General features: G+C 39.0%; 1 protein-coding gene across 2 annotated transcripts in view; it reads right to left on the bottom strand.

Moving 5' to 3' along the window:
* The window catches only part of NHSL1 (NHS-like 1), a 159,526-nt gene that overhangs the window by 64,964 nt on the left and 69,573 nt on the right, over nucleotides 1-24,989 (bottom strand). The window contains exons 1-2 of one of the 2 annotated variants that reach the window (XM_011978415.1): nucleotides 11,302-11,561; nucleotides 8,287-8,439 (exon numbers count right to left, since the gene is read on the bottom strand). In XM_011978415.1, the coding sequence (XP_011833805.1) occupies nucleotides 8,287-8,439; nucleotides 11,302-11,359 (211 nt within the window). In that variant the 5' untranslated portion in view covers nucleotides 11,360-11,561. Of the gene's footprint in view, nucleotides 1-8,286; nucleotides 8,440-11,301; nucleotides 11,562-24,989 lie in introns of those variants that run through there. The other variant, XM_011978414.1, reaches the window with a different exon arrangement.

The raw sequence follows: 24,989 nt of genomic DNA, 5'->3' as shown, positions 1-24,989 counted from the left end.
ATACAAAAATTAGCTGGGCATGGTGGTGCACACCTGTAGTCCCAGCTACTTGGGAGGCTGATGCACAAGAATCACTTGAACCCAGGAGGTGGAGGTTGCAGTGAGCCAAGATCACACCACTGCACTTCAGCCCGGGCAACAGAGCAAGACTCTGTCTTAAAAAAAAAAAAAAAAAAATTAAAATACCTTAGCCAGAGACATCTGACCTTTGCCTTTTGTACATCAATTTTACTAAAGTATTCTTTGGGAAGTAGTAAACTAGGCAAATTGTAAACTCAGCTGCAGGTGCTAAACCACTAGTGTATTTATTGATTTCAAATGTTTATCTTTCCTTCCCTTGTAACCTGTGCCTATTTTTTAAGTCTATTGAGTTACTAATGACCAATTATAACCCTAAAAATAAGCACCAAACGCCATTAAGATGAAAGAATGGTTATAGATATTAATCAAACATGTCATGTGATGCTTCCTTTATTTCTCTTAGACTTATTTGAATTTTAATGAAATCGGGGGTGAGTGAGGAGACTTCAGGATCAACCATGAAGTCACCACCTTTAGGCAACAAAGAGCCAATCTGCATTTCTAAATTAACTGGCTAAAGAAACCAAATCCATCTTTGGCCATGATTTTCCCAGGGTGAGCTTTGTCCCTGTGAACTTCCATAAAGTGGAGGGCAGCTGAAAGGGCATCAAAGGGACAGGTTGCTTCAGTGCTCTTGAGGTCTGAGATCAGAATAGGCCAGCATGTGTGAGCATCAGGAACCCTTAACTTCTCTGGGTCTTGCTTTGCTTATCTACAAAATGGAAAGGGGGACTGACCAGAGGACTGGGAGGCTCCTTCCAGCTCCAGCATTCTAGGGGTCTTTCAGAGGTTGATGGTGAGTGGGCAAAGGCATCTTGCTCTTGTGGATGAAATGAACCTGAGTATTAAGCGTCTGTCACTGTCATCAGAAGTGTTCCTTGTTCTGTTCCTTTATCCCTCCTCCCCACAGTATATTCTCTGGAGCACAACAGGTAGGAGAGAAAGCCCCAACTAAATCATAAGGCCATTTGAGATTTATAAAATTGTATCTGTGTTCCATTCCACTTCAATTAAAATGTACCCCTCCCTCCACAGACACCTGTAACTTCCACATTGAGGGGCAGGTACATTGAGATATGAATACTTTACATGAATATGTTCATTTCATTCCCATGTAAACAGATATTATGGTCTTTATAGATGAGAAAACAAGATCAAAATGTTCAAGAAACAAATAATATTAAACTCAAATAACCTATGCCTAGTATGTAACAGAGTCAGGACTGGAATTTAGATGTGACTCAAGTACTTCACATGACACCTGGACTTCTCCTGTTAGAAAGCAGGAACATGGCTGGGTGTGGAGGCTCACGCCTGTAATGCCAGCACTTTGGGAGGCTGAGGCAGGAGGACGGCTTGAGCCCAGGAGTGTAAAACCAGACTAGGCAACATGGCAAAACCCCATCTCTACAAAAAATATAAAAACTAGCTGGGCACGGTGGTGTATGTCTGTAGTCCCAGCTACTCAGGGGGCTGAAGTGGGAGGATGGATTGGGTCCAGGAAGTCAAGGCTGCAGTGAGCCATGATCATACCACTGCACTCCAGCCTGGGCAACAGAGCAAGAGCCTGTCTCAAAAAAAAAAAAAAAAAAAAGGAAAAGAAAAAAAGAAAGGCAAGCAAGCAGGAATAGGAAGCTTCTGAAGTTTAGGTCACATTTTGACCTAAGTAATGGTTATATATGTGTTCACTCTATTTCTTAAGCCGTACACGTTTTTATGTACCTCTCTGTGTTATATGTCATATTTTTTAAAAAGTTACAGAAAAAAAAGATGAAGAATTCAATGTGGTTACCACCAGGTGGGCAAAGCAGATGTCCATCTTGGGCCTGTCTGAGGTAGTGAGCAGATGCATCATGCCGTCAGGGACAGCTCTCAGTCAACGTCCACAGGCCGTTCCTGCAAAGGCACCTCCTAGACAGTCCTGGGAAAGCGCCACAGGACCTTCAAGTGGAGAACCGATAGCGAAAGACAAGGGGTATCTGCGATATCTCAGGGACGCATGTGCTCTAGGCAGATAAATAAGACAGACAAGCAACCTCATCAAATCCAGAGGAGGCCCACAATCTCTCCCAAGACAAACATACTTGTCTACACCAAAAGGGAGCAAGGAGGCTTCATGACAACTAAGGGTGGATGCAGACCCTCAAAGTCTGCTGTCGGTAACTGTAGAGAAATCTGGCTGGAACAACTTGGAAATCTAGTTCGTAATTTTAGGAAAGGTAAATCATTCTTTTTTTTTTTTTTTTTTTTTTGAGACAGAGTCTCACTTTGTCACCAGGCTGGAGTGCAGTGGCACGATCTTGGCCCACTGCAGCCTCTGTTTCCCAGGTTCAAGCAATTTTCCTGCCTCAGCGTCCTGAGTAGGCTGGAACTACAGGCATGTGCCACCACACCTGGCTAATTTTTGTATTTTTAGTAGAGATGGGTTTCACCGTGTTGGCCAGGATGGTCTCGATCTCCTGACCTCGTGATCCTCCTGCCGTGGCCTCCCAAAGTGCTGTGATTACAGGCATGAGCCACTGCGCCTGGCCAGTAAATAATTCTTTAATGTTAAACAGGTCGATGTGTGCACAATTGTTTTTAATCACTTGGTGTAAGTAGTTATTTTTTCACATTGTGTCATAAATTCTCAACTCCTATCCTTTCAGGTATAATAAATATAGCCCTCTGACTTTGAATGACATAGGCCAGATTCAACACTCCTCCTTGTGCTCACACTTTTAATTCTAGAGCCATAGAGCACGCTGACCTGCTAAAATGCATTTCTTCAGGGAAGAGCTATGACTAGAGAACATTTCTGATGCCAACAACAGCTGCTCTGTGAACTAATTCAGGCAGGAGCATACACAGAGACAGTAACTAAAGTGCCTGTTAAACACACTGTGAGAAATTATGTTTATCTCCCTCCCAAGTTGGGCTTTTGGGGGATGGAGCCTTAAAAGTGACATGTCTTTATTTCAGCCTTTAATATGCTCATAGTTGTCAAATGAGGTCTACAGGTGACAAAAAAGCAAAATCTGAAGGTCTCATTCAGCTTACTCCTATCTCTTGATTTCTTTTCCACTTAGTTGTAGCCCTTTCCATAAAGCTAAAAACTATGCAGATAAATGTTTAGCTAGCTTTAGGTTACTTATCATCACAGCTATCTCCAATGAAGTTCATGAAGGATTCAAACAATGCTGGATGTAAAAAAGGTAGACTTCTTCTGGAAACTCAGTGAGAAGCTGAGTGAATTCTTCACAGATAATGGGATCCATCTTCAAAAATTTATTTTTTGTTGCTAGCCAGGTGTCTATTGAACCAAATATTAAAATGCCATTTTTAAATCTGGGTAAATGTTGAGTATCTCTTATCCGAAATGCTTAGGACCAGAAATGTTTCAGAGTTTGGATTTTTTCTGATTTTTGAATATTTGCATTATAACTACTGATTGAGAATCCCTAATCCCAAAACCCAAAATGCTCATATGAGTACTTCCTTTGAGCATCATGTCAGTGCTCAAAAAGTTTTGGATTTGGGAGCATTTCAGATTTCTAATTTTCAGATTAGGGATGTTCAACCTGTACATGTTTGTATCTTCATTAGCAGTGAACCATTACCTAAATCTCTAGTAACAAAACAAATCAACAAACAAAACCAAGACATTTAATCTAAGCCTGTGACCATCACATTTTATCAAAGTCTCCAGAGACTCTCCAACTGTAAATATAAAAGGTATCTGCTATATTCAGATCAGAGTAGAGCGAAACTATACATGGACAAGAGCCTGCTTCACATGCCATTTTACACATCTTGAAAGACTATCTCCTCTCTCATGTGAGGATGGGAGCAGGAGGGAGTGGGGGAGTCAGGGGACCTCCCAGGGCTTTTCTTTCTTCTTTGACTGAGCCCTCTCTCCCTGTGTGCACAATGTACCTCAGGCACACCTCCATCACACTACTGTCTGTTTACTACTGTAAGACAGTAAGCTTGCAGCAGCAAACCTCAAGCTCTGCTACAAGCTGCTGCCAAGACAGCAGGCCTGGCTCTTTAAAGTTGAGGACCCAGGAACTTTCATCCGTTCATTTAAACAGTCCTGGCATAGAACCGAACAGATGCTCAATATTGATTAACTTACGTCTATTACCCGCTTTTATGTACTAAGTCAAACTCAGTTTTTTCACCAAACATTTTCCAGTAATTCTGTGGCTTCTTCAGTTAATCTGTTAACTACTAAGGATTTATGCATTATTTTAAAAAGCATATGTTTACATTTCATTATTCATTTATTGATACTTGCTGTGTCATTTCCTTTCACACTTTATGGTTCCCAAGAGTAGACTAGCTCCCCATAAAAACTGACAGACTAATTCATACAATAAGCATTTAATGGCGATGAAAAAGCAATAACCTGTTTAATATTAAAGAATGGCATTCTTTTCTTAAAATTATGGACACAGTAAGAATAGAAGAAGAAACAAAATTGATTACTCATTGTGAATAATTAGCTACCTTTCTATTTTTTTTTTTTTTTTTTTTTTGAGACGGAGTCTTGCTGTGTCGCCCAGGCTGGAGTGCAGTGGCCGGATCTCAGCTCATTGCAAGCTCCGCCTCCTGGGTTTTTACGCCATTCTCCTGCCTCAGCCTCCCGAGTAGCTGGGACTACAGGCGCCCACCACCTCGCCCGGCTAGTTTTTTGTATTTTTTAGTAGAGACGGGGTTTCACCGTGTTAGCCAGGATGGTCTCGAACTCCTGACCTCGTGATCCGCCCGTCTTGGCCTCCCAAAGTGCTGGGATTACAGGCTTGAGCCACCGCGCCCAGCCTCTATATTTTTAAGTAGAGAATGCTGAGGGTGAATGAACTTAGACTGATAATTTATATAACATCAAATCTTAATAGTGCCACATATTCAGGGACTGATTTTTTAATCCTCACTGAAATGAGGTAATTAATACCTTGTGCTCATGTTGTGTTTATTTCAGGTTGCTAAGATGATACAGGGGAAGAGGTCCATGAAGTTCTGTACGTGTGGTTAAAAGTAAATAACTGAGAACAAAAGAACTCAGATAATCTTTCTCATTTCATCCTTCCCAACCACTGTTCATAAGTCTATAATTTATCTAAAATCTCTTACGAAGTTTTAAAATCCAGACTTTAAAGGTTGCGCTCCAGGAATTTTCCAAAGTTATTAATTTTATTAATAGTAAATCCCTTTGATGAACCATTTTAGAGCATTAAAGCAATTATGAAAGCATTTATCTTTTCAAAATCAAATTCAAGTTTAGGCAAAACCAGTGGGGATATATGATATTTCATATAGATGTACTGCATATTCAAAAAGAAAAGCAGAAATGCCTATAAACAGATGTTCAGTTTTTCAAGGGGAGAGAAGTGAAGTCCTGATCTGGAACTTGAAAATACATGAAATAGGGAGTGAAGCACAGTTTCCTGGAGAGTGATCAAAAACAGTTGAGCCTGAATATTCAAACTCACACATACCTTCACGAAAGTGTTTTCTACAAGCCAGACCATGTAGTGCTCTGTTGCTTAGGAGCTGGGCAGAGAAATACTAACCAGGCACTGCCTCAGGGATTTGTCCTGGGAACGGCGCCATTTAACATTCTCATTAGTTATTTGGTGGAGGAAGGTGAGCTATAAGTAGAGAAGTTCCTGGTCACAATTTACTAAAGATGAATCACCAGAAACTAAAGGGATCTAGAAAAAACTCTGGTTGGATTTAGGTACATTAAGGGACCAATATTATGACAGCAACAAAGCTCAAAGCACAACTCCAAGGCCATTTACAAACGAACCAAACAAATGCCATTCTTCTCATTTAAGATTGAAGTCACTAAAGATAGAGGTTACTCAGGCTAAATAAAAAGAAAAACCAACAATGCTCTCATTTCTAAATAGTCCAATAGCAAAGCTATGAGATACAAGATACTGGAAGATACATTAGATAATCTAAGCATTACAAAAGATGAAAGGAACAAAAAATAGAGCCATGATCTGAAATGTCTGCACAGTTCTGTTCAGAACACCAAATCTTTGGTGAACCTATGGATAGCTATTCTTTCTCTCTCCAAGCAGAAATTATCTGCTCTCTTTAATTCCCATACAGTAATTTTTGGTTTGTCTCCTCAGTATTTTCCACATTGTGATTTGCACAAGAGATGCAGGCATAAATTCTTTGAGAGCTAGGACCCTGCCTTTGTACTCTGCAATTCTGCCAGAATAACAGATTCCCAATAAATAAATCATTGTTAAAGGCAGTATAGTGTAGCAGTTAAGAATATGAGCTCCACAGCCTCAGACATTGTTAAAGGCAGTACAGTGTAGCAGTTAAGAATATGAGCTGCACAGCCTCAGACTGTCCAAGTTTAAATCCTGGTCCTACTGCTAATTAACTTGGAGATCTTGGGCAAGTTTCTAATCGTTGTGCTTCTGTTTTTCCATCTGGGCATAGTAACAGTAAGCAGTAGGATCACTGGGAAAATTAAATGAGGTAATACATTTAGTGGACCTAGAACAGTACCTGGCATTATAGGTAAGTGTTTAATAAATGTTATCAGTCATCGTAGTGGTGGTACATTAAAGAATGAACCACTTCATAAGTGACTGGTAGACAAGATAAAATTATTTATCTAGATTTTTCTTGAATCAATGACAGAATTTCTCCCAAAGTCAAGTCTTCCACAATAGGATAAAATACAGAGCCCCAGTAAAACTAAATTTCAGATAAATAACAAATACTTCTTTGGTATACTAATGTCCCAAATACTGCATGGTAGGAGAAGTCTGGTGGGAGCAGTATCTGGTAGAATAAGAAGTTTGGTTTGTTGTACTAAGAAAGACTCTCTGAATTTTACAAGTCACTCCTTCTTCTTTGAAGAACTACTTTCCTTCTTTGTCACCTTTAGGCTGCCCTCCTTGCCACACATTTACTTTTTAACTTCAACAATAAATTGGGCCAGGTGTAGTGGCTCAAGCCTGTAATCCTAGCATGTTGGGAGGCTGAGGTGGGTGGATCACAAGAGGTCAGGAGTTTGAGACCAGCCTGGGCAATGTGGTGAAACCCCATCTCTACTAAAAATACAAAAATTAGCCAGGTGTGGTGATGCACTCTTGTAATCCCAGCTACTCAGAAGACTGAGGCAGGAGAATTGCTTGAATCTGGGAGGTGGAGGTTACAGTGAGCCAAGATCACGCCACTGCACTCCAGCCTGGGTGACAGAGTGAGACTTCATCTCAATAAGAAAAACAAACCACAATAAATTCAAGTAAAAATGAGAATTTTAAACTAGATATAGGAATACATTCTTCCTATATTTTCTACTTGACCAAGTATACTTTGCTCATCTGCTGGCAGAACCTAGGCTCAGAGAGCCCAGTTGGGTGCTACACAGTTCTGATAAATCAAACCATTTAGCACATCTTCAAAGTCTATATATAGGTCCTTCTTCCAGCCGGCTTGAACTAAACAGAACAAACAAATGTGTTCAAAAAAACAAATTGGTTTGAATACTTACAATGGTTTTAAAAAGACAGTGGCAAAACTGCCCATGTCAGCAGCGGTTTATTTGGATCAAATTAACACTGATGGTTTAAACATGCTAAAGTGTTTCTGAGAAGGTGTGGGCTCCTGGAAATAGATTTGCATATCTGCAAATAGGCAAGTTTCTGCAGAGACCAGAACATCTTAGGCATGTGTATTATCCCATTTTCACAGTGCTGAAAAAGATACACCCAAGACTGGATAATTTATAAAGAAAAAGAGGTTTAGTGGACTCACAGTTCCACATGGGCTGGGGAGGCCGCACAATCATGGCAGAAGGTGAAAGGCATGTCTTATATGGTGGCAAACAAGAGCATTGACAACCAAGCAAAAGGGGTGTCCACTTATAAAACCATCAGATTTAATGAGACTTATTCACTACCACGAGAACAGTATGGGGGAAACTGCCCCCATGATTCAATTACCTCCCACTGGGTCTCTCCTACAACACATGAGAATTACGGGAGCTACAATTCAAGATGAGATTTGGGTAGGGACACAGCCAAACCATATCAGCATGTATTAGGTTGTATTTATGACATCATATAAAGACACAGCCTACTACACATTCAATAAAAGTAGATCTGGTTTTATAGATAGATATCAAGTTTATACTCTCAGGACCCAATAACCAAGAAAATAAGCTCACAGATGATGCCATCTTACCCCTCAATACTGATTTGAGATTGAGCTTGGCTTGGCGGTGCAGGTCCTCAACGCAGGGGGGTCTTGTGGTGGGAAGGAACACATTCTCCTGCTGGTGCCATGGGGCGCTGTAGTGGACTGTCCATCGGCTCTCCTCATCTAGGTTGGAAACCGCTATAGAAAAAAAGATAGAATACATTCATGTGTCAACTTAGGCTTCATTAGCTACAAATTCATTACATCATGATGTGTTTCCATGCCTAACACATCCACGGGTAAGGGCCGGCAAGGGAGCAATGGAGCAAATTCCAAATTAGATTTAATCGTAGATTCCAGGGGTCTTGCCCACAGTGTTTTATTTATAAAGGAAAAGCTGAAAGTGTCCACCCTCCAAACAATGTCTTCATAGAATCATTTGCTCAGTTAACTGCCTCCCAGCATTTCAGGTCCTCCCTTTACTTCAATGTTTGAAAACAATGGACAGAATCGATAGAGACTTCCAATTCCTACTTAACCCCCTCCCACACACACAACAAATATCAGTTACTCAACTCTATAATGCCATTGCAACAGTAAATGTTAGACTATCCTGACAGAAATGAATTTCCTACCAGGAGGTTTATAAGAAATATTCCCTCTCTACAGCATTATTTACAGAGCATCACTGTTATAAACTCAATTACATTTTTTAAAAATTAAGCATAAACATTCAATTTACATGTAAATGACATAGCTAATAGATGTGGAGATCCATTTGTGTTACGAAATTCCCTCTGCATTTCCTGCTTTCACGAAATGCTTTTATATTAAAAATTTTTTAAATTACAATGCAATTGACTCTTCCCAACTCAATCCAATTCAACTAAATTTTCCCAGCACAGAAGAGACCGAGACATTAGAGGATAAAATAACAGGTAAAATCCTGAGACTAAGATAAATCTCTATAATAATTTTTCTTTAAATCCCGGAGGCTTGAGACGTCTCTAGTTCATTTTTCCTGACAACACAAGCTAAGTTGGGGCATCAGTGGAGCCCAAAATGAGGCCGACAGCACCAAAACAAATTCATCAACAATGTTTTAATACTTTCTATATGTCTGCTATGTAACCCAGGCATAAGAGAGACTGGAAAGGTATTGGAGAAAGTCCTTGTGCTGAGGCATTTGCTTGAGGTAGCAAGTGTAACGCTTGTAAAGCCAGCAGATACTTGAATCGTGAGTGAGGAGCAAGTCTTCCTGACTCTGATCTATGCTATAGAGTTTACACTGGGTATCCATGTCCCCAGCATAACATGTACCTGGAAACTAGACCATAAAATGAATTCTCAAATAACGTGAGAACACATGCATAAACTATTAAATCCATTTGAAGATATCTAAAATTAACTAAACATACTCTATAGCACAGTTATTAGCGCTACTTTAAAGATCAAATGAACCAATATACATAAAGTACTTAGCTCATGAAATAACTCAGGTAAAACACGGTTGTGGCAGGAACAGTAAAAATTATTCTAATGAGGCCCCAAACTTCCAACCGTCATTGTCTCTTGTAAACCTGGGCCACAGGTTAGCACTCATCTCACATACCATCTTTTCTACAGCTACTAAATTTTACAATCGTATGAATCTGAACAGGATAACTCATTTTCAAAAGGATCCCACCTTCTCCATAAGTTGCTAAATGAGAAAGTAAACATTGAGAATTAGGTATCAGGTTAAAAACAGAAATGTCCAGTGCGTTTTCTGCTTAGTGTTTGACAAAAGCAGTATGTGCATTCAGCACCTAGTATTTCACATAAACTCTTGTTGAGCAAATGTTTTGCACGGTGCATACAACTATCAATCTTAATACATAAAATCCACAAAGACCTCACTTAACCCTCATTTGTGTTTCAGAATAATCTAGCACTGGGCCAAACTCACCATATGTTCCCCCCAAGTGTAGCCAGAGTTCATCAGTGTTTTATGCTGATGTCCATTTATTTTAAAGATTGAGTTACCATACTTCAGAGTACAGACTATGGAAAATGAAAACTTTTCCTATGTGCCAATTACAAATCAAATCCAAGTAATGGCATTCGTGTCTGCACCATCAGTCGCACCATCAGCCCCACTGCACAGCTACCAACTGGCTCCTATGAGAAAGTCTCTTTCGCTGGTGTTCCTCACTCTCGCCAGAGGCACTTTTAATCTGTCCATCCAAAGCAGCCTTCGGCAAGAAGCTGCAGAAAATCAGCACACCGTGCTGCTCTTCGTAGCTTTCTCCAAAGCCCCTTTTATCAATGCCCCTACCCATGTACATTTATCCAGTTTAAATCACTGGTCCAAAAACTAAACTAAACTAAAATAAAACAACAACTATGTAAAAACAAAGCCAGCTAGTTATAAAAATTATCATTTTCAAGAGAATGAAGAAGCAACTAGATTAAAGAAATGTAAGTCAATGGTAAGCACACAATAAAGCCACACCACAAAAGCTCTGTACCTTACAACAATCACTGATCAGTCTAGACGGTTTGTGCTTGCTCGAGCTCTTAAATACACAACAAAGAGTGCCAGGGAGTTTTAGGGGATTATCTCCACCAGAAACATGTCATACATTACACAGAGGCTCCCTTACCTCAGCTGCATATTTAGCCAAAGAATCAAAAAATCATACACTGGATATTAAGGGAAACATAAATTAAGTACAATAATTTTTCCCCCTCTTCAAAGGACTTCTTTTGAAAAGCACAAAAGAAGTAAATTCACTTAAAACCCCAATCATAAATAAATAAGACATGCTAAGATCACATAATACTGTCCTAGAGTTACAAAAGTCTGAGGTATTTAAACAACCTGGTATAGAGTTTAACTCATGCCGACTATGCTGTTTCACACTCTTAATTTAATCACACAAAGGAACGAAGGACCTAAAACACACACATGGACACACACACACACGCGCACACACACACACACGGGCACACAGGGACATACGCACATACAGAAACATACGCACATAATAGGTAGTAGAGAGAAAAGGAACTACTTACTTTTCTTCTTAAAAAGTTTAATTAAAGACTTAATCTTTGCATTAATGAAGACCACCATTTCCAGGGCACCTACATAGAGCTTAGAAATGTAAATCACATTAAAAGCTCAGCCCATGAGGCAGGTGGCAAGCTTCGTCCTGCTCCAGATTCTAACTTTTCTTCCCCTGGTCTCATATCCTTAGACATCTGCCCAGGCTGATGTAACTTTGAGGTTGAGCTTATTGTCAGGCAGTTACAAACCATTAACAGTCCTTGAACCTGAAAAACTCCTACTGAAACCTAATCTTTAAGGCTGAGAGCAGCCAGTGACATCGTGCGCAGAAAGAAAGGGAAAGCCAATCACGGTTCTTATTTGCATGACAGCCACATCAGGCTTTCTGCCTCAGTGCCCATTCATTCAGTTTTCTCTCCAACAGATCAGAAGCTCCCCCTCTCTGAGCCCACAAAAATAGTGCAGATTCTCCTCTATGGAAGTCAAGATGAAACAAATGTGTTCCCCATTTCACTAAGCCACTATGAACATCCAGATCTTTTACAGGAGCTGCCAAGTCTGAGAGCAATTCCAGTTAATTCAGGGTATATGAGATTTGAACTGATTTAGGGGGTAAAAAAGCCAAACTATTGTTTCACAACCACGCCCCAGGCTCTGCCTCCCATACCAAAGGAACTTGTACAAGCAGTAAAACTTTAGAATGGAATCTCCAAGGAGCTGCAAATGATGACTTGGTTGCATTTTTGTGCAAATTAGGATGCCCTGTCTTCTCACCCTTCTTTGCCAGTGATTGAGAATCAGCATTGTGTGTTCCAAAGCGTGATGTTATTTGCATCTAGCTGCCACAACAATCAAGGAAAAAAAAAGAAACCACCAAAAAAACACAACTTTCCCACTACAAACGAGAAATTAGATAAAGTACCCTGATCACTTTAATCTTTATTTTAAATGTAATTGTCACCTAAGCTCCTGGTTTTCAGAATTCCATAATCACCCTTCCCTCACAGTCGTCTCAAACAAACATTACCTGAGTTACTCTTTAACTTGAATATACCATCCAGAGTGCTGGTTCTTTTGCCCATTTGCAATTAACCACAGAGGACTAGGGAAGCACAAGCAGAGATGGAGAAATCAGAAACAGAGTATAAGAAGGCACTGGAAAAACATATTCCAGGGGTAAAGGGATAGGAGAAAAAAAGAATATAGATCAGGAAATACTATGAAAAGGGAAAAAGGAAAAGAAGCTTCCTCACATCTCAGCCCCGTTCCACTTCATGGCCAAACACTTTTGAAACAATTTTGACAACCTCTTATTTCATAGCTTTGGGCCAGACTTATAACTCAATGGAAAAATGTAATAATCCACTAATTCAAAACATTTAGTTTATAACAAAGGCTCTTAGTCAAAGAATAAAATTTATGTAAGGGGCTCTGTCTAGGGAAAGCTTTGAAATGATTCCTTCTCGAGTCTTTCTATGCGCTTTATTTTTTCAACAACAAAACAAAAAACAAATAGAAACATTACCATCTTATCACACATATTATCAGATTTCCAACTTGTGTTCTTTCATTCTATATATAGCTTTATTTTAAAGTAATTAAATTGCCAGATGGCAAATGAGAAACGACTGAGCCTGTAAGTCAGATTATGTGGCTGCCTTAAATTAGCGGGCAAAGTTCCCCTTTGGAAAACAAATTTATCTGCAGAGTGACCTCGCTCTGCTCATTGCATTAGACACAAGGAGAGCTGTGGGCAAAAACACTCATATGCACAATCCACAAGTGTTTGAGGTTAAGTGTCACCATGCAAATGTCCAGTGAAAAGAGAAATTGTTCTCTTGAGAAACGCTGATTGTGCTCAATCCTCCATAGCATGTAGCTTTCCATGTGTTCAACAATGGCATCTGAATATAGATTCATTCCTCAGAAAGATAAATACTGGGCACCGATGCTAACTACTCTTTCATTTAGTTGGGATACGTCATTGGACAAAACAGGTGAGATCCCTGCCCTCATGGAGCTTAAATTATTAGACACTAAACTACAATTTTATGGTATATTAGGAGACGAGCGCAATAGACAAAATAAAAAAGTTGAGCAACATAAAAGGGGGGGTTTGAGGGTGGCCAGGCTGCAGTATCGTAGGAGTCAGGGTGGTCCTCATGAAAAGGTGAGATTTGAGCAAAACCTTGAAGGAGGCAATGGCAAGAAAACAAAACTCTGTATAATGAATCTCACTGGCTCTCATTTTAAAGACAGACAGAGACTCCTCAGGCTGTGAGACACATTTCCATCTCCCTGGACCAGAGAAGTGCTCTTTCCTCTCAGAAAATGAACTGTAGGAAGAATCTTGCATGGAATAATTTCCTTTCTTACTCAATATTAAATGTGATATAAAGTGGCTGCAGTTGTTCCTCTGTATCCATTCCAGGATGCCCCTTGGATACAAAAATCCTTGGATGCTCCAGTCCCTGATATAATAGTATTTGCATGCAACCTATGCACATCTTCCTATATACTTTAAATCATCTCTATGTTACTTATAGTACCTAATACAATGTAAATGCTATGCAAGTAGTTGTTATACTGTATTGGTTTAAAAATATGTACTTTTTTTATTGCTGCATTACTTTTATTGTGGTTTTTTCTCCAAATATTTTTGCTCCATGGTTGCTTGAATCCGTGGAAGTAGAACTCATGGATATGGAGAGCTAACTGTACTTGGTTACACACAAGGAAGTGGTAAACCTAGGGGGAGAATGCAGGCTTCCATCCCAGCATCCTAGGATGTCTCATCCTCTGTGCATTATTCCACACTGCCATGTAACACCATAAAATCCAGATTTTCAGGAAATAAACCAAATAAACTGTCACATTTCTTGTGTTCTATATTAAGTTGTATTTTCAAAGTGCTTATTAATTAGAAAGTTTCCCCAATCAATTGCCAGCTCTTACTTTACATCCTTCATATGAGCATGAGCACAGGGAAACGTTTTCATCATATAATTTGCATGCCTCGATGCTGTGGTTGATGGAAGAGCTGTATTCTTCTGGAAGTGTATTTTTTAATTGTACAATTTATATGTGCAACAGAAAAGATATAAATCCATGGTACTTCTGATGCCAACTTCAGCCGTATATGACAGTGGCAAAAAAAAAAAAAAAGTTTTTGTAAAGATAGGGTACTATGTTGCCCAGGCTGTAGTCAAACTCCTGGCCTCAAGCAATCCTCCCACCTCAGCCTCCCAAAGTGTTTGGATTACAGGCAAGGCCCATTGCACAGGGCAAAAAAAGAAAAAGAAATGTTCTAATGAACTAGACATGAAAAACTTGACACCAATGCATAATAGCGAAAAGCAGTCCCCCTCTGGAACCATCCTACCCAGGTTACCAGCCACTTACTAGAAGAGTCACCTCTCCATCCCTTGGTTTGCTCATCTGTAAAATGGGATAACAACAGTGTTTATATCACCAGGTCATGATGAGAACTAAGAGTTATTATTGATAAACTCCTTAGAACAGTACCTGGTATGTAAACATACGTAAGTGTATGTTAAATCAATGAATAAAATCTCAAGAGATAGCTTAGCAGCCTTCTGCTTAATAAAGGGCCATGCTTTCATGCAAGGAAATCAGCGTGGCAGACCCCACAGCTGTCTTTCTACTTGTCTCTGACTTAAACTGCCAGCTCCTCGAGTAATTGCTATATACCCCCTGCTTCCAATTTATATCCACATATTAACTTTTCTATTGTCTAAGATTTTATTTCAGTTTTTAAAAAATTCTCAGTGGTCGTCGGTGAATTTCTGATTCCTACTAATGGTGTTTTTCTTTCTCCTCACCTTCCTAATGATCTTCTTAATCATACACCTCCAACCACCCAGCTCTTGATCCTCTTCACTGACACTGCAACACACTAGTTCCTCTCCCACATGTGATGGCTCCTTCTCTGAATTCCAACGAACTCTAACCAAGCTTCAAAGATCTAGTCCATAAGCCTTTGTCCTATACTTATTTCCCCTTGAAACTTGAATGATTTTGTTAGTATAGAGCAGAGGTCAGCAAATTATGATCCTTTGGCCAAATCCAGCCATTAAATGATTTTTTTTAAAGTAAGAGAAGAATTTTTCATAATGTGAAAAGTACATGAAATTCAAATTTCAATGTCCAATAATAAAGCAATGGAATCCCACCACACCTATTTGTTCAAAGATTTGCTTAAACATTGCCTAAGGCTGCTCTGGGGTTGTAACAGCAGGGCTGAGCAGCTACAACTAAGACTGTACGGCTCTCAAAACGGAAAATATTTACTATCTGAACCTTTAAGAGAAAAAGACGGCTGGCCTATGGCTTAAGCTACCGCCTTTAAACATCCTGCTCAACCTTCATTTCTATTTTCTTTCATTTGTCTGCCCTCAGTCCGGTTTGCTAACCTCTACTCAGATTTCACATTATCGCAAGTTCAACGTATCTAATTTGAGACAATCTGCTTTTCCCCCTAAACTGTTTCTCAGGAACTACTTTTACTTCTATTAGGACTATCTTTTTTTTTTTTTTCCTTCCCATGAACCCGACAGGTAAATTTAATCCCCAGTTAAAAAAGAAAAAAACCGAGGCTAGATGTGATGATGGCTCACACCTGTAATCCCAGAGCTTTGGGAGGCTGAGGAAGGAGGACTGCTTGAGGCCAGGTGTTCAGTACCAACCTAGGCAACACAGAGAGACCCTATCCCCAGAAAAATATAAAAATATTAGCCCGGTATGGTGTCATGTCTGTAGTCCTAGCTACTCAGGAAGCTGAGGCAGGAAGACTGTTTAAGCCCAGAAGTTTGAGGTTGCAGTGAGCTATGATCACACCACTGCACTGCAGCCTGGGTGACAGAATGAGACCTTGTCTCTTAAAAGAAAAAGAGAGAGAGAGAGAAAGAGAGAACATATTTGCTGCCTTGTGTTAGGTGTCCAGGTTAAAAATTAATCAAACATGATCATTGACCTTTGGAAGTTCACAGTCTAGAGGAAAAGACACACCCACACAGATAAAAATGATGACATAAAGATTAAGTCCAGTGAGAGAGAGGTGACTGTGAAGTTCTTAGGTAAAGTGATAACACACACCCACCTCATTCAAAGGATCACCCGCCATTAGAGTACAGAGAAGAGACTCTTGGGTAAAGCCCAGTCCTGGGACATGGGGAGATACGCTGACACTTTGGTGAAAGATCACAGGACAGTCCTGTGGGGAAAGATGGTGGGGAAGATGGAGAGAGGCAGGGCAGGCCCGCAGGGTCTTGCTTGCCACCGTGGGTGAGTGGCAGGTGGTGGGCAAGGGTGTCCCTGATGGAGGATCAGAGGGGAACCTGTAGGGCCAATGGTGCACTTTAACTAGAACCCTGGTGTCAAATGGCAAGTAGGTTTGAATAGGCTTGACCAGAGGCAGAGAGAGAAAATGGTGGCACAATCCACACAAAAGGTGAAGAGGTCAGAATTCACTCTCAGCTCAGAATAACTTTCTTTCTCTAGAAAAACTTGGTTTTATCAGCCTGTGTTTCACTGTCTGTAAAATGCTTCAGGAACCAAATAAACCTAAAGTATAAAGTTCAAAAAATTAAACCTTGTCCATTTAAATAAATGACTCTGTTACCACTCATGCTTTTATCTTTAGTACGATCTTAAAGTACACCCTCATTATTTTTGTGAAGGCCAAAGATTATATGTCTAAACCTAAAAGCCTCTTAAGAGCAGAGCTGTCTACAGCTTCTAGAACTCACAGACACAGCATTGCCCATCCCCACCCCCACCCCTATTTACACAAACCCACAGGCCCTCCTTAGTGTATAAAATGCAGTCAGCGCACTGAAAGTCTTTATTTGGAATCCAGAAACTTTTTCACAAACACTGTTAAACAATATTGACTAAAAAGGGTCATTTTCAAATATTGTACACAACAATTTATGCAGAAATGAGCCATGTTTATATCACATTACGCACTTTGAATTAGATAAAATTTGAATCTTTGAGCAACTGAAAATGAAATAGGGGCTGGGCATGGTGGCTCATACATGTAATCCCAGCACTTTGGGAGGCCAAGGCAGGTGGATCACGAGGTCAAGAGATCAAGACCATCCTGGCTAACAGGGTGAAACCTCGTCTCTACTAAAAATACAAAAAATTAGCCAGGTGCGGTGGTGCTACTCAGAGGCTGAGGCAGGAGAATCACTTGAACCCGGGAGGTGGAGGTTGCAGTGAGCTGAGATAGCGCCACTGCACCAGCCTGGGTGACAGAGCTAGACTCCATCTCAAAAAAAAAAAAAAAAAAAAAAAAAAAAAAAAAAAAAAAAAAAAAAAAAAAAGAAAGAAAATGAAATATACAATCAATAAAGATCGTTATTTTCTTCCAAGCTGAAGAGGAGAAAGGGGAAATAAAAATCAGGCATAATAGAGTTCTGCTCAGGGCTGTGTATTAAAGGATCGTTTGAAATGCTTCTCAAAGGAATTTAGCTCTTCAAATAGAAAATTTTTCAAAGCAAACTTATCTATAAATGGTGCCTTTACTGATTGTTAATTCATTTTAGGATATTTTTAAAAATCAAGTTTAACATCTAGCATAGAAGACTGTATATGACCAAGGTAATTTAGATGTACTCATCTTTATGCATGGTTAAAATACTTCAAAAACAATTTTTAAATCTATAGACACATCCATTCATTCTTATGCTTTTCAGACTCATTGAAACATTGGAAAACATCACAGCAGAAAGCACAACCCAAGCCTTCTGGGCCAATAAAATAAAATGTACAGACTAGTAAGGGATTTTATACATTTCTAAAAATTAACATCATCATCTACTTAATACACATTCATAATGTTTTACCAATAGATAAAGATAATTTAGGCCTATCCTGTTAATATTAAGGAACAAAGTCTTCCTATAACGTTAACTCTTATGTTTCATGTTTTTATGAATACTTTCACTTGAGAGCAATTATGTAAAGTCTGTAATTCTTGTCTAGCAAAATAACAATTTTGAATTCAAACAATTATTATTGAATTAGTGAAGCTGCAAAGCAAACTAATAACATAGGAAGGTAAATTAATACAGTCAATAAATGTGTAAATAAAACAGCAACTTTTAAACATAGGGCCGCCAAATAAAATATATGATGTCCAAATAAAGTTGAATTTCAGATAGATAAAAAATAATTTTTAAATATACAATGTCCCAAATATTGAATGGGATATACTTATGCTAAAATATAATTCATTGTTTCTCTGACATTTAACCAAGTGGGCATCTTATATTTGGTTAATCTGGAAATCTTAAAGTACAATTTAAAAAACTTATCTAAGGTCATAGAATAGTAAGAGTTTGATAGGAGTAGCTGGAAGAAAAATCACTGGTTAGTAATAAAGATTTATTCTTCAAAAGTTGACATTATTAAAGGAATTTTCAAAAATCTATAGTAAAATAAAGTAAAAGTTAATACAATTATACTTTGTAATATTAAAAATAACTTTAAGTATTTGATATGGCAGATTAAAAAAACTACTTAAGATTAATCGAGCCAAATGGAGTGGACTCATAAAGTTCCTGCTGCTGGGCATTTATTTTGACTAGAAACAAACCAAAAGACGAATTGGTCACTTGTGCCTTAAGAATCAATCTCTAATTTTTTTGCATCAGGCATTTTTCTTACAGATTATTACTGTTCATTTCCTAGCAGTCTAAATCTTAGGTATTTGAGCCTTCTATCTTTCTTTGTCAGTTTTAACTCCCTGCTGAAGAGCTGCCATGTAAGAGGAATATGAGAGCAGCCACACAGCAGAAGGACCAGCCAGGCACCTAATCCAGCAAACACGAATGGTGGGCAACTGATGTTTTATGTCCACTGATGTGATGAAATAGCAAGTATAAACATCACCTATGGTAAATCAAAGTTTTTTCTGACAAGTTAAATTCTATCATGTTACAGAAATAAAAGAGCTAGAAGAAAAAGAAAAAGCAATCAGTCTTAAACTGGGACATTATGCTGATCTGGCCTCTCCAATAACGTATCAAATAATTAACACTACTACTGCTAATAATAATAGAAATGTGCCAGACTATAAGAGATTTAAAGAACATCACAACATGATCCTGGATGTGATGCTAGTTTTGGATAAACTAGCTATAAAGTCTTTTACAGATAAGTGGAAAAACCAGAATAGACTCTGGGTGTGATCTTACCCTTATGCTCTCAATTTTTACAGTTACATAATGAGGTAAACAGACACACACACACATTTAAAAGGTAATGCAGAGATACTGTCCACAGAATGAAAACATGAATCTGATAACAGATACTCATGAAGAGTTATTTTAAGTGTCCCACGAATGTTATTTCACAAAAGCACGTTAAAAATCATCAATATTCTAGAATCTCATGGGTATAATGATCTTTTCTTTCTTCCATTTCTGAATTAATCTTTAATGATGAAACATACGACATACTGAAAAAAAGACAAATGGAAATCTCTCTCTTCATCAATTATGGGGTCGGGGGAGTGGTTGGGGACAGAAAGGGGAACCTTAGGAGATGATAATGTATCAATTCTTTAGAAGAAACTTGATCTGGCATCCACTTTGCCAGTTAATTTTGATGCTAGGAAACACCCTTTACTCTGCATGTGCTGAAGCTAAAGGCTTCTGTTGTGGATCCTAGTTAATAATTTAATCCAATATCATTGCTGCCATTGGCTCGGTCAATTTCAAAACGTCTGCTATCACTGTGACTAGTTTAGTCAAGCCACAGTATTCATGTGACAAATGTTGAACAAACGAAAGGCAAGGCAGACAGAAAACATGCTACGAAAAAAAAGAAACCCAAATCAAAAGTCCAAAACACAAAGGGAGCCCTGCTGACACAGCATTCAGAGTTCAGCCATGCCTGCGGGAATGGAAGGCTGCAAAGTCTCTCTAGTGCATGGCTGGGATCATCCAGAGACTGTCCTGAGACGCTAGAAATGAGGTCAGGCTAGCATGGGACAGCTTTGTGAAAGGGATGGGTGCTGATGTTGGAATTATTGGTGAGTATGGAAATAGCACAGGCAAATCAAAAAAGGGAGATTTCATAGGCCCCTAGAAAGTTAAAGCAGAAGAAAGTCATAAGGAACATTTAAACCAATTTTACAAATAAGTGACCTGCAGTGATCACAGGGCCACCCAGCATCTGTATTGATACCCCATCTTGTGGCCCAGTTTTCAATTCAACGTGCTACTTGCTGCCTTCGATAAGGGCCAGGGAGGTGAAGGATCCCACTATCCACACTCCTTCTACCCCTATGCCTTTGCACATGCTATTAATCTGCCTGGGATGCTTGATCCTCCACTTATCCACTTGGCATACCTCTATTCATTTTTCCAGTTATAATTCAAATGTTAACCTTTCTTAGGAAGCATTCCTTGACAGACTGTAATTCTTTATTTCAAAAATATGTCACTTTATTTCAAGGATAACTTCCCCCAAAGTGAGCTATGTCTTTCTTGCAGAAAGAGAATAATGTCATTAACTGTAACCTCTTATACTTGAACCAATTATTCTTTGTGACATGTTGTACAGCCCTAATCCATCTACCCAAGTAGTACAGATTCATCTAATTCATTCTCAAAGGCTATATTAGGTATATAAAGGCTCATTTCAGGAGAGAAGCAATATATATAAGCAGAGCTACATATTGATGAACTCAACTGTAAAGTTAACTCACTTGGTCTTTCCCAATTCAGTCATTCAAAACACATTTTCTGAATGCCTATAAAGGGTCTAGAACATCTTAGAGAAGAGAACACTTTTCAATCACTTAGAAATTAAAATTTATTTCCTGTGTTATTTATACTTAACATAATCATACATTTATAATAACAGTAAGTCAAACAATGAATCAAAATTCGAAAAAGAAATTGATGCAACCTTTCTTCTAAAATCTTCAGGGAAGAAAATCTCATTGTGGAATGAAAAGCCAAGGTATAATATGATGATCCTAGAGATCTAATTTAAAAGAATTGTGATTAGCTAAGTGCTTTATACTCTGAGCTCCCCTATATTTTTAAAATTGGATAATATCAAGAACTTGCTTGATTGATGGTGTTGTAAAACCTACAAAGAATCTATACTCAAAAGGAATTTTTTATGTAGAAAAAAAATGAGAGCAAAGGAAGACTTCCTAATAAAGACTACCAGGATAAACTGACAAAATAAAGTAGAAGGTCGCCACCTACAGGGGACACCATGACACTCAACGACACACTGGTGCATGAAAATGATTCCCCCAGCTGTCATTTACAGAAGATAACATGCTCTCATTCATGGTCACGTCTCAAACGAATATCCTTGTCTTCCTCCCCTAGAGAAAGACATATTCTATGATCCCTGCGCCCTTTTGAGCCTCAATTCGGACAACATTGACACCACACCTTCAAAAAGATTTGTGAATATTCATAAACAACCTAGTGTCTGCAACCCAGCTCACATTAAGGAAGTACCCCTGAGTTATACAAAACATTTCTAAATCAACAAGGGGGAAGCTGTGTTTAACTGAATAACGGGGCTAAGAAAAAAATCTACATCAATTTATAACCAAAAGGTAAAGCCTTACACAACGGAATCCAAAAAGTGTTTTCATTTGGACTGATGAAGATTCTGAAATCATTCTGTCTAAGAATACAAAATACAACCTAAAATGACTGAAGGCAAATCATATTTATCACTGCCTAACTTCTTCCCAATTAATAATCAATAAGTATAAAGATTTAGAGAAAAAGGATAACTAGAGTTAATTATTTAGTAAGCCACGGAACAATCGCTGTGAACTTGTGTTCTGAAGATTAACTGGCTGTTCAGTTTTTCTTTTCTCTGTTTCCTGTGATTTCTAATATTGTTTCACATATGGTTAAGATGAATGCTACAATTAATCGGCTGGTGTGCTCAACTGCTTTTGTTAAGAGGACAGCTGGTTCACATGCAAAATGGTAATGAGACAAATTGGACCATTTTGGTTTGCTGATGAACCAACAGCAAGACCTATAGTTAAGTCTCCAGCTGTACTTGGTTTTCTAGTAATGGTAAAGGTTAATCTACATGAGGATAATATTTTATTTGATTAGTGTTGGATGTTTTCGAAACATTTTTTTCATTGTCCTAAACTACAGAACACACGGCAGCAAAATTCTCCAAACAGCAAAATCACAGGTTCTTATGAAGCATGAGTGCTACAAGGGTTTTGGAATCATGGCGGAGGTGAGGCATAAGAGCAAAGAAGCTCAGGCTGACATAAGATGGTATTTAGAATTCACCTAGTACAGAACTTCCATTAATGTCAGTTAGTCAAAGACTTTTTAAGTAAATAAAAACCTTCCTATAATCTCAATTTTTGATATTCGTTCACTGATTTCTTTTAAATTCATATTGAAAAGACCATTTTTAATAAGTAAACATCAAATAAGAGCAAGGGACAAGAACAAAAACATCAGTCATTGTATGGAGACATATTGCTTAGTATCTCTAAATTCTAGTAACCTGGTATTTCTAAAGCAAGGATGTCACAAGGTAGATTTCTGATTTGATGCCACAGAAGTACCTCCAGGCTTGTTACTAGAGGGCGATACAATGAGGGCACAGCTGGAAGGGAAGGGAGGTACATTGATTGCAGATCCCACATAATTTGGCCCACACAGAATCTGAGAAAAAAATCAACCAGGAAGCGAAACGATAATGCTAATTCTAGGTAGTGGCACTGACTTTGTAAAAATGATACGCTTAGCTCCTCTTCATCAGCATCATGGAGGCTTGGAACAGAAAGCAGAAAAGTAACAATGGAATTTTTCATATCTTAGCAAACAAAATCATATTTGGAAGGACTAAGATCAGCAGGCTTCCTGGTGTACCTAATAATATTTTTCAACTTGCAGCCAAAACTGAAGCTTGGCATTGTAAAGGCAGGTATGGAGATTTCATAATTTGGTCCAATGTTTGCTTTTTACTAAAGAAAAAAGGTGAGGTAGATAAAAAAAAATCACTGAGTGTGTGTGTGTGTGTGTGTGTATGAGAGAGAGAGTGTGTGTGAGTGTGTTTTGAACAAATTACGTCTATGGGGTCTCCCGACGCTGCCCATGCTGGTCTCCAACTCCTGGGCTCAAGCGATCTCCCCGCCACAGCCTCCCAAAGTGCTGGGATTACAGGCATGAGCCACCACGCCAGGCCACTATAAGAATTTGACCAACAACAAAGGCAATCCATGTCTTCCTGAACTAGTGAAAGAAAAGTAATAGGCCAAGCAAAGAGGCTCATGCCTGTAATAACAGCACTTTAGAAAGCCAAGGTGGGTGGATCACTTGAACCCAGCCTGGGCAACATAGTGAAAACCCGTCTCTACAAAAAAATACAAAACTTAGCAGAGCACAGTGGCACAGGCCTGCCTGTAATCCCAGCTGCCTGGGAGGCCGAGGTTGCAGTGAGCCGAGATTGTGCCACCGCACTCCAGCCTGGGCAACGGAGCGAGATCCTGTCTTGAAAAGTAAGACATCTGAGGGAGAAAATAAACAGGGTCTTCTAATGCCAAGTAGTTTTTCCAAACTTCTCTAAATATTGCATAGCAGCCCTCAGAAGAGTGAGATGGATCCACTTTTATCACCTCATCTGAAACACCTATCTCTCTGTGTGCTGCAATGCATATACATCATTATGTGATAAAACAGTTTAAATAAAGCTGCCACAATCAATTCTCATTAGCAAACCTTATTTAATTAAGTACACATTTAGGCTACTGAGGGCAGTTTTAAAATACCTGCACTTTCCCATGCTTAATGTTTATGCACAATCATTTTTAATCAGACAAATTTAATTATCTTATTACAACTGCTTTCTGAAGAGAGATACTCACCAACTGCACCCCATGGGAAAGAGGAATCGGCCACAGACTCCAGACAATATATTACATTCATTATCAAAATAAATCCCAGAGCATCTATGGAGAACTCGTTCCGGCACAATGTCCCATGTTAAAATAGGATAAAATTCACTTCTTTCCTCAGTAACCTCCGTCGTCGTCTTTGTTAATACAATTCTAACGGCTCATCAACAGGATAACTCTACATTCTGAACTTTCTAGCTTTACTTGAATTGTGTTTAACACTCCCCAACACCAAAAAAAAAAAAAAAAAAAAAAAAACCAGCCTCTTCTTTCTGCAGCTGCTGAATGCCACAAATAGCTTCTTGTATAATTTGGCTTAGAATGCACCCCAAACTAGATGTGTTCAATGGCAACGTGAATGCTTCATTCAGAGAGAAACAAAACGTGCGGAATGTCCTAAAAACATCACAGTGGCAAAGGGGATCATTAAGAAGTCTTGGGCAGAAGACTGCTTTCAGCCCTTGACTGCAAATTCTTCTCAGGTCTATGCAAATGACGAGAGAAAGGTTTCAGAAGATTCCCACAGTGATCAAAGGAGGAATCACTAATTCCCCTCAGCCTGCCCTGTCTAGATGGGGGTTTCCCTAGTGTTAGCTCCCTTCTCCACAACTAATGTGTTTTTTCCTCCTGCTTTCCTAATAAAATGCACTTACCCTCAATCTGTTCATGCTCTGCCATCAATTACCCAGACCTAAACGAACACGTTATTTAAAATTCGTACTCGATGTGCTATGTGTTCTACACACGGCAGAC

This window comes from Mandrillus leucophaeus, unplaced genomic scaffold (assembly GCF_000951045.1).
Source record: "Mandrillus leucophaeus isolate KB7577 unplaced genomic scaffold, Mleu.le_1.0 Scaffold194, whole genome shotgun sequence".
NCBI lineage: Eukaryota > Metazoa > Chordata > Mammalia > Primates > Cercopithecidae > Mandrillus > Mandrillus leucophaeus.
Note: the sequence above shows the minus strand (reverse complement) of the source record. Positions and strands in the feature narration are given on the sequence as shown.